Raw genomic sequence first — 14,742 nt, 5'->3', positions numbered from 1 at the left:
AGTGTACTTCTTTACAGAGAATGCATTTAATGTGGTGTGGTGGGATGAAGGTCTTGTTTTAGATTGTGTTACTATTTTTAACCAAGGTAGTACTTATTTACTTTGCTATGACTATAGTTATTATTATTCTTTTAGCGCCAGCTATAGTTTTAATTTTAAAAAGGTATGTCTCATAATTGACTTTTTTTTTACTGCCACATTATTAGATTCTATTTAATTTATTGTGTGAAAACTCAGGGTTTTTTTTTCTCTTCCTATCCACATTCAAAGAGTTGAGCCTTAGGACCTATTAAAAAAATAGAATATTTCTTCAGAATGAGTTGAGCAAAGAATAATTAATGCAAACTCTAGCTGAACATTGAAATTTGGAGGAGTAAGAAACAGTGTCACTGTAAGCACTCAGCTGTCAGCATCTCTGCTTGTCTTCTTTTTCTTCATCTTCCCTCCCAGGGACACCCAGCTGTTTGTAGAGTAGTATTTCAAAAAAGCATGAGAAAAAACATGCACAAGGCCAAAAAAAAAAAAAACAATAACCTTACCCTGTGAAGGCCTGCAGGCTGGTGGATGGGCTTTGTTTGCAAGAAGCGAATTGATTCATCCAGAGGAGTATTGATTTTCTTTTTCCCTTTGCTCCCATGCTGATCTTCTCATCAGTTATCTAGTTATCACAAGCAATTGAAAATTATCTTGTACCAGGATCATTCACATTGTGCTAACTTAAATTATACATCTCTGTAATTCTCTTATTTGGGCTTTCTGCATATAACACGAAAGATGTATTATTCTCCACATATTGTACTTGGAAGGAATAACTATATTGATTGTTTAATAAACCACAAGCATTCGTTTAAGGTCATCTCATTTAAAAGGATTTTTCATTGGTTAGAATTTTTAAAAGATGTGTTTTTGTCTAAAGTATTTAAAACATTTCTACTCTTGAATGTGTGACTTCAAATGAGATGTATACTTTGAAAAAATATCCTCCAAATTAACTTGTTATATGATAAATACTGATCATGTCACTATCAAATTCAGAAAAACAAAACTACCTCTCTGGTCAGTGAAACTGGATTTATCTTAATGAATATCATTAGGACCTTGAGTAGGTTATTATTATTGTCATCTTTAGGTTATGTGAGTTATGAAGTTTAGTGTCATTTGCTTGGACTGTACAGCATTTTCAGCATGAGTACACATTATTTGCTTCAGGAAAAAAGACTTGAACATGTATTCTGTGCATTTCAGTTTTTATTAAATTCAGAGTAGTCTGAATTGTGATAGCACTGAATCCATTAATTTAGTTTGTATAAGCAGAATAGCTGGGATGCTTGAAGTACTTACAAATTTTAGAATGCATATTTTCCCTCTTCCCTCCCAACTCTTGTCTTTTTTCTTTGTCCAAACATGTGAATTCCTTTAGAACCCTATTGTGCCTGGTGAAAATCTGATGAAAGGAGAGAAAACAGTGACAGACAGCCTATCTATGTTCAATTGAGACTCAGCAGGTAGCACTGTTAAATATTACTTGGTATGTGCTAATAGTGGTTAATGTTTGTCACTGTAAGATGCTGATACAATTTGGCTGAAGCATTTATCTAATTTCCTCAGCTTTTGGTTACACAACTGCTAATGTAAATAATACAGTATTTGGGGTTTGGATACAGCATATAATAGTTTAGATGTTCAAGGATCTGTGGATGTAGGTATTCCCTACATCAGTGAAAATGGCAGCCCTTTTATGCAGATAGTTTTCATGAGTTGCTGGGACTAAAAGAAAGGTAATCATAGTAACCTGGCGCTCAACCTTCTGTTACTGAGTCTCACCAAGATTAACTGCTCTTCCTTGGGTTTCTGGCAGGTTGTCCATCCCCAGGTCTGCTCTCAAAACCTTTCTTGCTTGGCTGAACCTGTCAGAGCTTGTCTTCTGTGGGCCTAGTGGTTGAGAAGTCAGCAACATTTTCATGCCTTAATAAATAATGCCTTCATAGTAGGACATTAGTGGAGGAAGAATTGAAATACAAATTTTAAAAAGTGCTAATTGATTTTTGGAAAATATTAGTTACTGTTTTCACTTAAGACTTTAGATCAGAGGTTTGGCCAATTTTTCCTCAAATATCTTGATATGTTGAAGAACTTTTATCTTTGTTGCTTTTGTCTGATTCATTAAAGTGTGGTGGTCTTGTGCCTTATACAAAGTTGAGCAGTTGTGTGGGATTGGTCAGCAGGTGTGTGTATGTGTTTGCCCTTCATTGCCGAAGAAGACCGTGCTATCAGAGAAATGATGACATGACTTGCACTTGACTTTGTTTTGAGTGAGGGAGGACTGTGCAGGTCACCAGCTTCACTTCTCCTCCGGAGCCATCTGAATCCAGTGACCAGATATTTATCAGGATGACTGGAGATGACCCAGGATGAGGCAATTGGGGTTAAATGGCTTGCCCAAGGCCACACAGCTAGTGAGTGTCAAATGTCTGAGGTGAGATTTGAACTCGGGTCCTCCTGACTCCTGCACTGGTGCTTTATCCACTGTACCACCTAGCTGCCCCTGTTAGTAAGTACTATGTGATTAAAGCTCATTTCCTTAAGAGAACATGTCAGAAGAGAAGAGGCCCCTATTCTCTATCCCAAGCTGCTATTTTTGTTACCTAAGTTTAGAAAATGTTTTTGCTATTCTGTCAATTTTATTAGTTTTCATACCTTTTCAAACAGGCTAGATGATAAAGTAGAGAACAAGAGAGAATTGAAATTTTGTCCCCTTTGAAATTCTCAAGAAAGAAAAAGAGATGGGGGAATGAAATGGTAGCTATATTATTCTTTTGTATCAGCAACTGAAATACAAAGCATTGTGATTTACTTTATCCATCATAGTGCCTGTCACAGAGAAAAGACTTAATGATTGTTGATTAATTGACCATGAAGAGTAAGTAATAATAATAGTTAACATTTCTATAGCACTTAAGATTTGCAAAGCACTTCAAAAATTGTGTCATTTGATCCTCCTAACCACTCTGGGAAGTTGTGTTATTTCCCTCATTTTACAGATGAGGAAATTGAATCTGGGAAAGGTTTAGTTACTTGTCTAGGGAATCATGAAATCAGTAATTTCTATGCATTGATTTCACCATTGTCACACATGTGACATAGGTAATACAGTAAAATATGAGGTTTTCTTATATTTTAATATATCTCATTTTATAATAGTAAAATATATAACATATATATGCATATATATAATACAGTATCTTGTATTTTAAAATATATGGTTATCTTTTTTTTTTTTTTGCCCCCAAACTATGATTTCTTGCTACAGGGAATTACCAGTGAGAAAATTCTTCTACCAATTTATATCAGCAACTGTTTGGCAACTCAGAGGCTTAGAGTTGTCCAGGACAACTTCTTTTCTCGGAATTTTCAAAATTGCCTTCACCTCAGTCTATAAAACATTGGTGATAATTGTTACTTACCCATCTCTACAGTGTTGAAAATGAATATAATTTTGTAGAAGTAGTTTCTAGTCCTCAGTGCAAAATTCTTCTCTGAGATGAGGTATGTTGGTAAGTATTTTCCTGAGTTGTTTTAGTTTTAGAGCTGACGGAGACCTCATAGATGAGGAAAATGAGGCCCAAAGGGCTTCTGATTTGCCCAGAGTTCCATGTATAATAGGGAAAAGATGAGATTTTGATTCAAGTCCTCTGGCTTCAACATTGGTGCCCTTTGCACTGAGCCACAAGGGTAAAAGTGCTGTGGATCATTCCCCCCCCCACCTCCCTCCGCATTTACCCTGAGTAACAAGGTATATTAAATATTTCTGTTCTTTTTTATATTAGTTCCCCAACAAAGATATTTTTTCTTTAACATTTTCTGCACTAGGACTTTTAAAGACTCCTTTACCATAATTATGTTATCTAAAACAACCTATATACTTTACTGGTCAATGAGTCTATTCATTTGACCATTCTACATATTTAGTTTGGAGTGCATTTTAAGTCAGATCATACAAGAAGCTATCTGTGACACTCAGCAGCTGCAGAATGAAGAAGCAGTTTGGTGTGGGGAGGGGAGAGAAGGTTTATTAACATAATTTAAATAAGCCTGGAGAATTGGGAAGTTAAAGAGTACAGAGGTATCTTTGGATGAGCTGGAGTATTCTGCTTTAATCAAGTGGAAGATTCATACAAACAATCTGAAAAATTAATTTTTAGTTAACAAGGAAGACTATTTCAGAATGGGATATGGGGATGTTAAATGTTCTCATTCAGTGCTCTGGGATTCATGTTGATAATGAATGTAATATATTCTTTGGAGTCTACAGCTGATTCCACTATTCAGTGGGCTGCAGTTGGTGAGTAGTTTTCTCTTTAAAAAGTGAAAAAAGTAGATTCCTAACATAAACATCTAACAAAATATGGAGAAGTGAAAGCATTTTAGGACTGCCTTTGTCAGCCTAAGTGTGGCTTTAATTGAATGTTGCTTGCCAACAAAAATTGATTATGGCAGCCTAATTTAAACCTATTTTGTCATGTAATGGTTTGCATAGATTGCTTCTCTGGAAGAGACATCTGTTTCCAGATAAGGCGATAAAAGGTTGATCAGGCTACTGCAGAGATTAGATTACTAGAGTTGCTAGAAAGGCTATTTTATGATGCATGATCTGATCTGGTTTATTCTTCCCTAAATCTCTCTTTCAGTCTGATGTAGGCTGACCCTGACTGCCTAAGTCCCTGCGGTAAAGCCAAATAGATTTGGTTTTTTTTTTTTCTGTCATTAAATTTGCGCATTAGAAGAAACATTTCATACATCAAATGTTTATTCATTCCTTTACTATCTCCATGCATTTATATGTTTATCTAATTATTGCAATCAACAAATTTATTTTTTTTTGCATCTCACCTGTTCATCATATCAGAAAAAAAACCCAACAAAAACTAAAGCCTTGTAACAAAAATGCTTAGTAAAAGCAAAACAACTTCCTGTCTTGGTCATATCCAAAGAATATGTTTCATTCTGTACCTTGAATGTCCCCTGGAATCATGGTTGATCATTGCATTGATCAAAATTCTTAAATCTTTAAGAGTTGTTGTCTTTACGGTGTTGTGATTATTGTATAAGCTCTTTGGCTTCTGCTCTCTTCATCATCCATTCAAGTCTTTGCAAGATTTGTTGAAAATTGTCCTTTTCCTTTTTATCATTTCTTATGGCATAGCAATATTCCAATACATTTATATGTCATAATTTGTTCAGCTATTCCCCACTTGATGGGTACCTCTGTCTATGAAAAGAGATCTGGTATATATATATTTGCATGTGTCCTTTTCCTTTTTCTTTGATCTCTTTGTGGTATAGGTCTAGTAATAGTATCATGGAGTCAAAAGGTATAGTTTCTGGCTGTATCAGTTCAGTGTTTCATCAGCAGTTATTGATGTTCTTATATTTGCATGGCCCTTCAGCATTTGTTGTGAAATTTTAATTTTTTATGATACATATTTAAAAAGTTTTACATTTTTAACAAAGTTTGACTTTATGGCTATCTGGACAGCTTCTTTTTTGAATTTGCCTTCAGCAACCTGCTATTTTCACTGGGAAACTAAAAAGGATTTTATTGATAAAATCAATGGATTTCCACCCTTCCCACTATTAGGATTTGAGTTTTAAGTTTTGTTTGCTTTTGTCTCAGCTATTATATGAACTTAATTATTGGCCTTGCAATTAGTTTGTTTCCTTTACCTTTTCCTTATTATACTCTAGTTATAGTTAATGGCTGCAGGTACAATGACAGTCTTGGATTTTATAAATCCAAATTGTGGAGCTTCATTCCTAGGAAACAACTTTAGAAATAAGAGATTGCTTTAGTGCTGTGGGACAAGATCTTATATATTATAATATATATTATATAAATTATATATTGACCTATATTTTAACCATCACTTGCTTGGGGTTTTGCTTGATTTTTGAAAAGCCATTAATGGCCATTTTTTCTTGCTTTCTCTTTAGTATGCTATATATTTTCATTTGTATAGAAATCAGTCCTGAAAATGTGTAGGGTTTCCTAACAATAGTGCTGCTACTTAGACTATATCTTTCTACTGTATAGGACCTTCCACATGTTCATTTATGAGTCAAGATCACATTATTTCCTTCATCATGTGCATAGATAATATTTTGTAAATGTTTATTGTATTTATGCAGGTATTTTTCTGCACATGTCACTTTAGCCTACTGTAATGACACTGTCTTTACCAGGTCCTATACCTAGTAAAGAAGCATAGTTTCCTTGTTAAAAGGAACAATCCTGTCCATTCAGTGATATAGTAGGGAGGGAAAAAAAATGCTACTTCTCTTTCCTTCATAAATGGTAAATATTTCTGTCACCTAGACAATCCTTCAGTATTGTTAGAAAACCAAATAATGTTGGTAACATTTAACTATCATCAAGCAATGCTGTCAGTTCATCAGCAAACAAAAGTGATCTGTCTTAATTTGTCTAATTATCATTTTGTATGGGAACCAGCTGTCTCTTCCAACAAAAGCAGTTGATCACACCAGCTTATTAATTGCATATTAATTGCTGCATTCATCTTAACCATATGTGAAGCATTTTCAAAAATCACAGGAGGTACAAAGAATGTAGAAAAAAAGAACCATTTTATTTATTTATCTGTCAGAATGCAGTTTGGAGATGGTGGATTGAGCGTTCTAAAAAGAACCTGCTTTCTGACTTTTTCCCTTTTCCCCTTGCTTTTTAGAATATTATTTAGGTGTTATCAGAAAAATCAAATGAAGAGTAATACATTTGGTATTTTGGGGGGCATTTTGAGTGAAATGACTTCATGGGGATTTTAGGGTGTTTTTCACAATCATCCTCTATCTACATTAAAACATTCTTCCCAATCCCCCATAGTTAAATTTTAGGACTATTTATATATAGTCAAGATTCTCCTATTCTCAATTACCTGATTAAATGTTGTTGCCTTTTTACTGTTACATAAATACTGGATATAATTCTAGATGATTCTATCTTATGAGACTGGTTTCAGATGGATGGCAGTTGGAAGATGTTCACACATCACTTTGAATGAGCCATCATCCATTAATAGTTTTGATTTATACATCACTTTACAGAGTATGTATTTTTACATACCCTTCCCCGTTATAATAAACCTTACATTATGTACATATACTACAAGACTTGCCCGATGAACATAGAGAACGTAAATGATAGCTGCCCCAAGTTCTGAATGTCAGAACAAGAACTGGATCTGACTCCAGTTCTAATACTCTTTTCATTACATGAGGCTGCCAGTCTCTTCATTCTGTGATAGAATTTCAAGACCTTGAAGATCACTTGGATATTTGTTGTTGTTCCAGAATATATTGTTCTGTTTTGAAAATTCAGTCCATTTTTCATTTTTAGTAGAATGTAGGAACTGTGTTGGCAGTTTGAATTTTTCTTCCCTAGTTCCTTCTTTATAAGAGACAACACAATTCATTTTTGTGTGGTTGTTTTCATGATTTGGAAGCATTTCCCTGTAGATGGCAGCCTTTCACTTGATGTGGAACTCTTTTGGTGTTGGTAAAGAACTCTGTTGCACGTGTGCTTGTTTCCTTCAAAAGCTATTTCATCTAAAGTACAGTCCGTAGGCCATCCATAAATCTAATCTGACTTTAAAAGGAGGAAAGTTTCCAATAAAGAAAATTTGAAGTAGTTATTATAAATTTATCTAACTTTCTAAGAGGAAATCTATAAGGTCATAAAATTGAAATTTTTGTACCTTTCATTTTTGATGGACTTTGTCCACTGTAAATTTTTGATTATTTTAGAGTTTTTCCTTTTAAATGTTGTCATGGCTTGAAGGGGAAGAAAGTTTTTAAAGGAAATATGAATTTGTAAGTGTTTGAATATCATTACATTTTCTTTAAAAAGGGTAAGTAAATTATTAGAACTAAGCTAAGTGGAATAGAGTGCCCTACTTATTTCCTGGAATAAGACTTCATTGTGTGCATAACACAGGGACAATAAAATGAACATGATGAAGTTAAATCTTGTACAAGCTTAATTGTAATTAGCTAGTGTTATTTGCCAGGGTTAGGATAAATCTAGTATAGTAGACTTGCAGTTAATGAAGTTATTTATTTTCTTTATTAAAAGGCATTACTTGCCCTCTATCTTTACTTCTAAAAGAAAAAGTATCAAAAATTCCCCCTCCTCTTTTTAAATTGAAGATAAAGGAGGAGAAGAACCACCTGTTTGCTGCAGCATTTTGAATTAATATTGTGGAAATTTCTAAATGTAGCCAGGGTTACATAGGGGAAAGAGTGGTAGAGTTGTCTTGGTAGCATGCAAGACTAGGATGAAACTCTTAAGCTCTAATTTTTTGAGGAGGGGATGCTGTGAATAAAGGACTAAGCTAATCTTCAAATTTCAATGTATTTAAAATGGTGGATGAAACAGTAGCAATGATCCACTGTTACTTACTTGAGTACTTTGGAAGCTATTTGTAGCCTTCAACTTAACTATCCAGTTGATCAACTTGCATTTACTTGTTAGTATGTGAGTATACCTACTGTGTAGCCAGAAACTCTAGTAGGCACTGTGGGCTATCAAGATGTGTAATAACATACAATCTCCCTCAAAGACTTCACCAATCTAAATGAAGAGACAAGACTAAAGCATATCAAAGATTAGTAGACAATATAGCATATAAGGGCTAAATTGCATAGTAAAAATATTATGTCTGTTAGAATACAGAACAGAGATATAGAGGTTTATTGTGATAAACCCTAATTTTTTTCTTAAGATGCTGAAATGTTACCATTTTGCACTTTTGATATATTCCAGTACTCCTTCATGTATTCAATGGCTTTTATTTCTTGATATTTTAAAATTTGTTAGGAAACGTAATTCTGGAGTTTGAAAGAAGGTAATACATAAAAGATTTAGAAGCTAGTATTTTAATAAACACTTGAAGGATATTAATTTAAAGGAATTTGCCTGAGCTTGTCTGATTTTTGTTTTTGTACTCTATATGAATTATTTAATTATTTTTCAGCATGTCTTTTGTATTTAAGCTAAAGCAAATTATGAAGTTTTACCACTGTCTCCCATTCTAAGTTTGTTGTTATTGTTTGTCCTTCATTCTCAAAGAAGATCATGCCTTTGGCAACTAGGTGGCACAGTGGATAGAGTGCCAGGCCTGAGGGCAGGAAGACTCATCTTCTTGAGTTCAAATCTGACCTCAGACATTTACTAGCTGTGTGACCCTGGGCAAGTCACTTAGCCCTATTAGCTTCAGTTCCTCATCTATAAATTTAGCTGGAGAAGGAAATGGCAAACCATTCCATTATCTTTGCCAGGAAAACCCCAAAATGGGGTCATGAAGACTCTGAAATGACTGAACAACAACCACCTTGCTGTGATCCCATGGAACACTTCCCTCTCATGACCTTTGAGATGATATTCAGCTGCCTCAATATGTTATGGAAAGAACACTGAACTAAGAAGACCTAGAAATGCTGTTTGAGGAGGAGTGGTTGTCAGTAACTGACAATAGAGAAAAGGCAAAACTGCCTAATTCTTACTTTTCTTGTTTTGTGTATCAAATGACTCCTGCACTGGAAATGACAACAAAAATTGATAATAAGAAGTTGATACCAAGGAGATAGTGAGAGGGCACTTCAAGTCATCTGACTCACATGAACCAAATACCTGGCATATGAGATTTTCCAGCCATTGTCAAAAATATTTGAAGAATTGGGGAAAGTAGAAGAGTTATTGCAAGATATGCATAAGGGAAAAAGTCCTAATTTTCAACAAAGGGAAGATAAAAGAGTTTGTAAACTATAGGCAGCTAGATGGGTGTAGTGAATCGAGTACTTGACTTAAAATCAGGAAAACCTTGTTTCACTTTCCACCTCAGACACTTACCATCTGTGGAAAAGTCACTTAACTCCTATCTGCCTCAGTTTCTTCATGTGTAAAATGAAGATAATAACACTTATCGATGGAAGATCAAATGAGAAAACACATATTAAAGCACTCTGCAAACCTTAAAACATTATATAAGTGCTAACCATCATCTTCATCATTGTCATCATTATCATCACTATCATCATTGATTTGACCTCAGTTTCCTGGAGAAATTCTTGAAGGGATTATTAAAGAAATTGTTAGTGAACCTCTAGAAAAGGAAGGGATGATTACAAAGAGCCAGCATAAGCTAGTTAAGAATAGGTCTTGTCAGACTAACTTCATTTCCTTTTTCTGAGCAGGTATATTTAGCAGATGAATGGAATGAATGTCCAATAGAGTTCACCTAGATTTCAGCAAAACATTCATCAAAGTATCCTGTGCTCTTATTGTCAAAAAAGTGGGGAAATGTGGACTAAATAATAACGCAATTAGATAAATTCAGAACTGATTGATTTAAATCTACAGATCAATCAAAAAATAATAAATATTAAGCATCTACTATGTGCAAGGCACTGTACTAAGTACTGGGAATTTAAAAGAGGCAAAAGACAATCCCTACCCCCAAGGAGCTTATAATCTAATGGTTGTTATTGGTGGCTCCATGTCCTATTGGGAAGACATTTCCACAAGGGTGACTAGGGATCTATATACTTGAATCTAGGCTATTGAACATTTTTATGCTGTCTTGAAGAAAGTCATAAATGGAATGTTTATCAAATTTGGAGATAACATAAAGTTGAGAGGTTTAGCTAACATTCTGCATGAATGTTAGAGTTCAAAAGGATCTTTCATGAGCTATAGCTTTAGGATGAATCTTGGAGGTTCAAATTCAATCAGGATAAATGTAAAGGCTTACATTTGGGTACAGAGAAACAATTTCGCTAGTGCAAGATAGGAAGACATGGCTAAACAGTAATCTATCTCCAAAAGATCTGTAGTTTTAGTGAATCTCAGGCTCAGCATGAAACCAGTGTGATCTTAGGCTTTTTTAAAAGAAACATAGTTTCTAGGAATAAAGAGTTGGTAGTACTTTTGTCCCCTGCCCTAATCAGACCATATTTGGAACATTGTATTCAATCTTAGATGACTGAACATTTTAAGGTGATGATAAGCAGGAGTGTATCTAGGAAGGAAATCAGAATAGTAAAGACCTTGAATCCATGTCATATGAAGATTGCTTAGAGGGACTAGGAATCCTTAGCTTCAAGAAAAGATTCATTGGAGACTTGATGCTGTGTTTCAGTGTTTGAAGCACTGTCATGTGAAGTAACAATTAGACTTGGTTGTATTTTATCTTGGAGAGGACCAGGAAAAATCAGTGGAAGCTGCAAACAAATTTCATCTTGATGGCAGGTAAAACTTCCTGATAAATTGAGTTGACTAGTAGTGCAATGGGCTGCTTTAAGAGGTAGAGATAGTCTTAAATGAGAGGTACTGATATTAAGGGGGACAAATAAAAACTTCTTGAAGGTGAACTTTTAGGATTTGGAGGAAACCAGGAGGTAAAAGTGAGGAGCAAAAGAATTCTAAGATAGCCAGAGATAGCCTGGGATATCAGGGATATCCCAGTAAAAATGGGAGAGCCAGTAAAAATGCATGGAGTTGGAAGATGAAGAGAATATATGCAGAGAACCTCAAAGAGGCCAATCACTGAGTTGTAGTATACCTGAAGGGGAAGTAACATGGAAGAAGACTGGAAGGGTAAGAATCGGCCATGTAAGGAAGTGATATAAAAGCCAAACAAAGAATTTTATATTTGATCCAGGAGGCACTAGCTATCTCTTTCATCTGCAGAATATTACTAGATAATTTCTAAAAGTTCTTCCCATTCTAGCATTCTAGGAAATCCCTTCTTTTTCTCTGTCTCTAGTTGGCCCTGCTATAGGTACAGAAGCAGGTAGGCAGCCCAATAAATAGAGAACTAGACCTGAAGACCTAGGTTCAGGCACTTCATAGCAGCGTAACACTGGGCAAATCACTTAACCTCTCTTTGCCTTAGTTTCCTCAATGTGAAATGGTGTTAATAATAGCACCTACCTTGCAGGGTTGTTGTGAGTATCAAATGAGATAATATTTGTACTTAGCACAGTTCCTGACACATAGAAGCTGTTTAAATGCTTATTCCCTTTTCTTCTCCTGTGTACCTGCCCTGAAACCAAAACACAAGCCTCATCTCCCAGGGAAGACTTGTTCATAGAACATCACCCAGTCATTAACTGGCCACACAATTTGTAAACTTTCCCATTTCTCTCTCTGTTCCTGTGGAATAGAATCTTCCCATTTGTTGGTTTGAACAGCGATGAGCTTAGAATGCTTTTTCAGATGAGCTCCCATTGTTGTTTTGGAACATGCTTTTTTTATCTGCCTGCCTATCTTTTCATTTGTTCAGCATTTGTCCCATGAATATCATGGCCCGACTAGAATAGTGGCAGTGATAGTTGATGTTTTGAAACTGGCCAGGCAGAGTGCTGAACAGATGGTAGCAATAGTATCAGATTAAATTATTAAGTAGGATTTGAGATAGAAGTGCATAAATGCAACACATGCAGAGTGAAGGGTGCTTCTCAACATCAGAATTATCAAGTAAACTGAATGCTGTATTTAATTACTTCCAAAGGATTGATAATATATATTTTTGGGGTCCTCCCATCTCTTTTCCTCTTCCATCCCCCACTGAAAGATATTGATCAAGCTGTTTATTTAAATTTTATCTGTTTTTAAATAAGATTTATTAGTCTGAGGGGATAGATGATAGCAATACTTTTGAGGTTTGCTAAAATGTATGTATAGGTGAAACAATCATTATGCCAAAGTGGCCTTGGAATATTAAGGTGATTTTAAGTGTACTGCACTTAGCAGGCACTAAATACAATCTTTTTGTTGTTGATCACCCCACTGTAAAATTTCTTGTTTTAGGGAAAAGGACAGAAATTTTGACAGTAGATTTTTCTTCAGCTGATGTCATCAGTAAAACTATTAAGTTACAAGTGTGCATGTATGTGTGTGTGGGGGGATTATTTGTTTGTTTTGATTTTTAGTTGATGAGCACATAGTAGAACAAATATGCACAAAACACCTTGATAGAACTATGAATCTATGGTAGAGAGGTGGGTCTGGAGTTTAGGAAGACCTGAGTTCAAATGTGACCTTAAGTACTTACTAGCTCTGTGACCATGGGCAAGTCACCTAACCTAGGCCTGCCTCAGTTTTCTCATCTACAAAATGGGAAAAATAATTACTCTTACCTCCCAGGTTGTTAAGACAAGTAAGATAACATTTGTAAAATACCTTGCAAACCTTAAAACGCTATGTAAATTAGATAAAGTTTCCCTCAGTGTTAAATGAAGAATACAGGTAATCTACTTGAATATCCTTTCTACTGCCTTCATCTGGTACTCCTTAACCTCTTTTTTTTTTATTATAGTGATGTTTTTGATTTTGAGGTATAAAAGTTTTGGTGATATCATGTCCTAGACTAAGAACAAAATTGATATCTTTGGATGCTTTATGGAAGAACAGAGATAAGAGAAGGTATGAATTCTTTGTTATCTGCACAGGTGGATGGATTGCCTACATTTCTGACATAACAGATACATTCAAGTAGTATTTTCCTAGAATGAACAGTTAATCAAGAGGGATTATTACCATTTCTAAATACCACATGTCCTGTGTTCTTCTAAAGGAATCAATTCTTCTTTTTCTTCATTTCCCAACTCTTATTGACTCTACCTCTGTAATATTTTTTGCATTCATCCCTTCACACTGCCACCATCCTAGTTCAGACTTAGACTACTATAATAGCCTCCTTAATTAGCTCCCCTTTTTCCAATTCTCACCTCTTTTCAATTCATTATACACTAAGCTGACAAATTAATCTTCTTGAGACATAAATTTGATTATGTTCAAAATCTCTATGGTTCCCTATTGCCTTAGAGTAAAATACAAATTCCCTTAGCTTGCCACTTACAGCCATCACAATTTGGGTCTAAAAATTGCCTTCTCTCATTATGTCCTGCTGCTCTCCCCTTGTGATCAAGCCAAAGGTTAGCTTAGTTACCTTCTGTCTTGCCTGAAATACACTTACTCCTTATCTTTACCTCTTAGAATCCCTTATCTTTCTTTGAGACTTAGCTCAGGTTATAGCTCCTCCTCCACAAAGCTTTTTCCAGTTCCCACTTCCCTATCCCCCAACCATATATTAGTTCTCTTTTCAAATTTTCTTTATACTTATTTATGTACATATTATATTCTCCCTTTTTTTCTTTGCTGAAGATTGTAGTAAATGCTTTGAACTCATGCTAGAGATGTAGTAGGGCATCAAGAGCCATTGAGGAAGAACTAGGCTCCTCTTGCCTTTGATACATGCTGACTTGTGGACTGCGTAAGTTGCTTTACCATTGAGTGCCCCAGACAAAACTTAAAAACTCCATAGAGGATGGTTCCTTACTGGCACTGCCTAAAACCAGTGAAATCACAGAGCTATTAAAAAAAAAACCAGCCTAAACATTTCTTCTATATGAAGCATTTTGAATTGGAGAAAGGGCAGGTTTTAGAAAAAGGAAGACCTAGGGTGACACATTGGTTGGTTGTTGTCCTTTGTTTTCTTTCTTTTTTTTTAATTTTTTTTTAATGTTCTACGATCACTACCATAAAACTTAGATTTTTAACCCCCCTCAACCCTCCTCCCTCCCCAAGATGGCATACAATTCTCTATAGGATCTACACATACTTTCCTATTGAACATGTTTTCACTGTAGTCATGCTATGTAGATGAA

General features: G+C 35.1%; 1 protein-coding gene across 7 annotated transcripts in view; it reads left to right on the top strand.

Moving 5' to 3' along the window:
- The window catches only part of NHSL1 (NHS like 1), a 290,898-nt gene that overhangs the window by 189,333 nt on the left and 86,823 nt on the right, over window positions 1-14,742 (top strand). The window contains exon 1 of one of the 7 annotated variants that reach the window (XM_072643448.1): window positions 3,221-13,498. The exons of the other annotated variants lie outside the window; for them this stretch is intronic. Coding sequence (XP_072499549.1) covers window positions 13,468-13,498 — 31 coding nt within the window. The 5' untranslated portion in view covers window positions 3,221-13,467. Of the gene's footprint in view, window positions 1-3,220; window positions 13,499-14,742 lie in introns of those variants that run through there. 7 annotated transcript variants of the gene reach the window in all.

The sequence above is a fragment of the Notamacropus eugenii genome, chromosome 2 (assembly GCF_028372415.1).
Source record: "Notamacropus eugenii isolate mMacEug1 chromosome 2, mMacEug1.pri_v2, whole genome shotgun sequence".
NCBI lineage: Eukaryota > Metazoa > Chordata > Mammalia > Diprotodontia > Macropodidae > Notamacropus > Notamacropus eugenii.
Note: the sequence above shows the minus strand (reverse complement) of the source record. Positions and strands in the feature narration are given on the sequence as shown.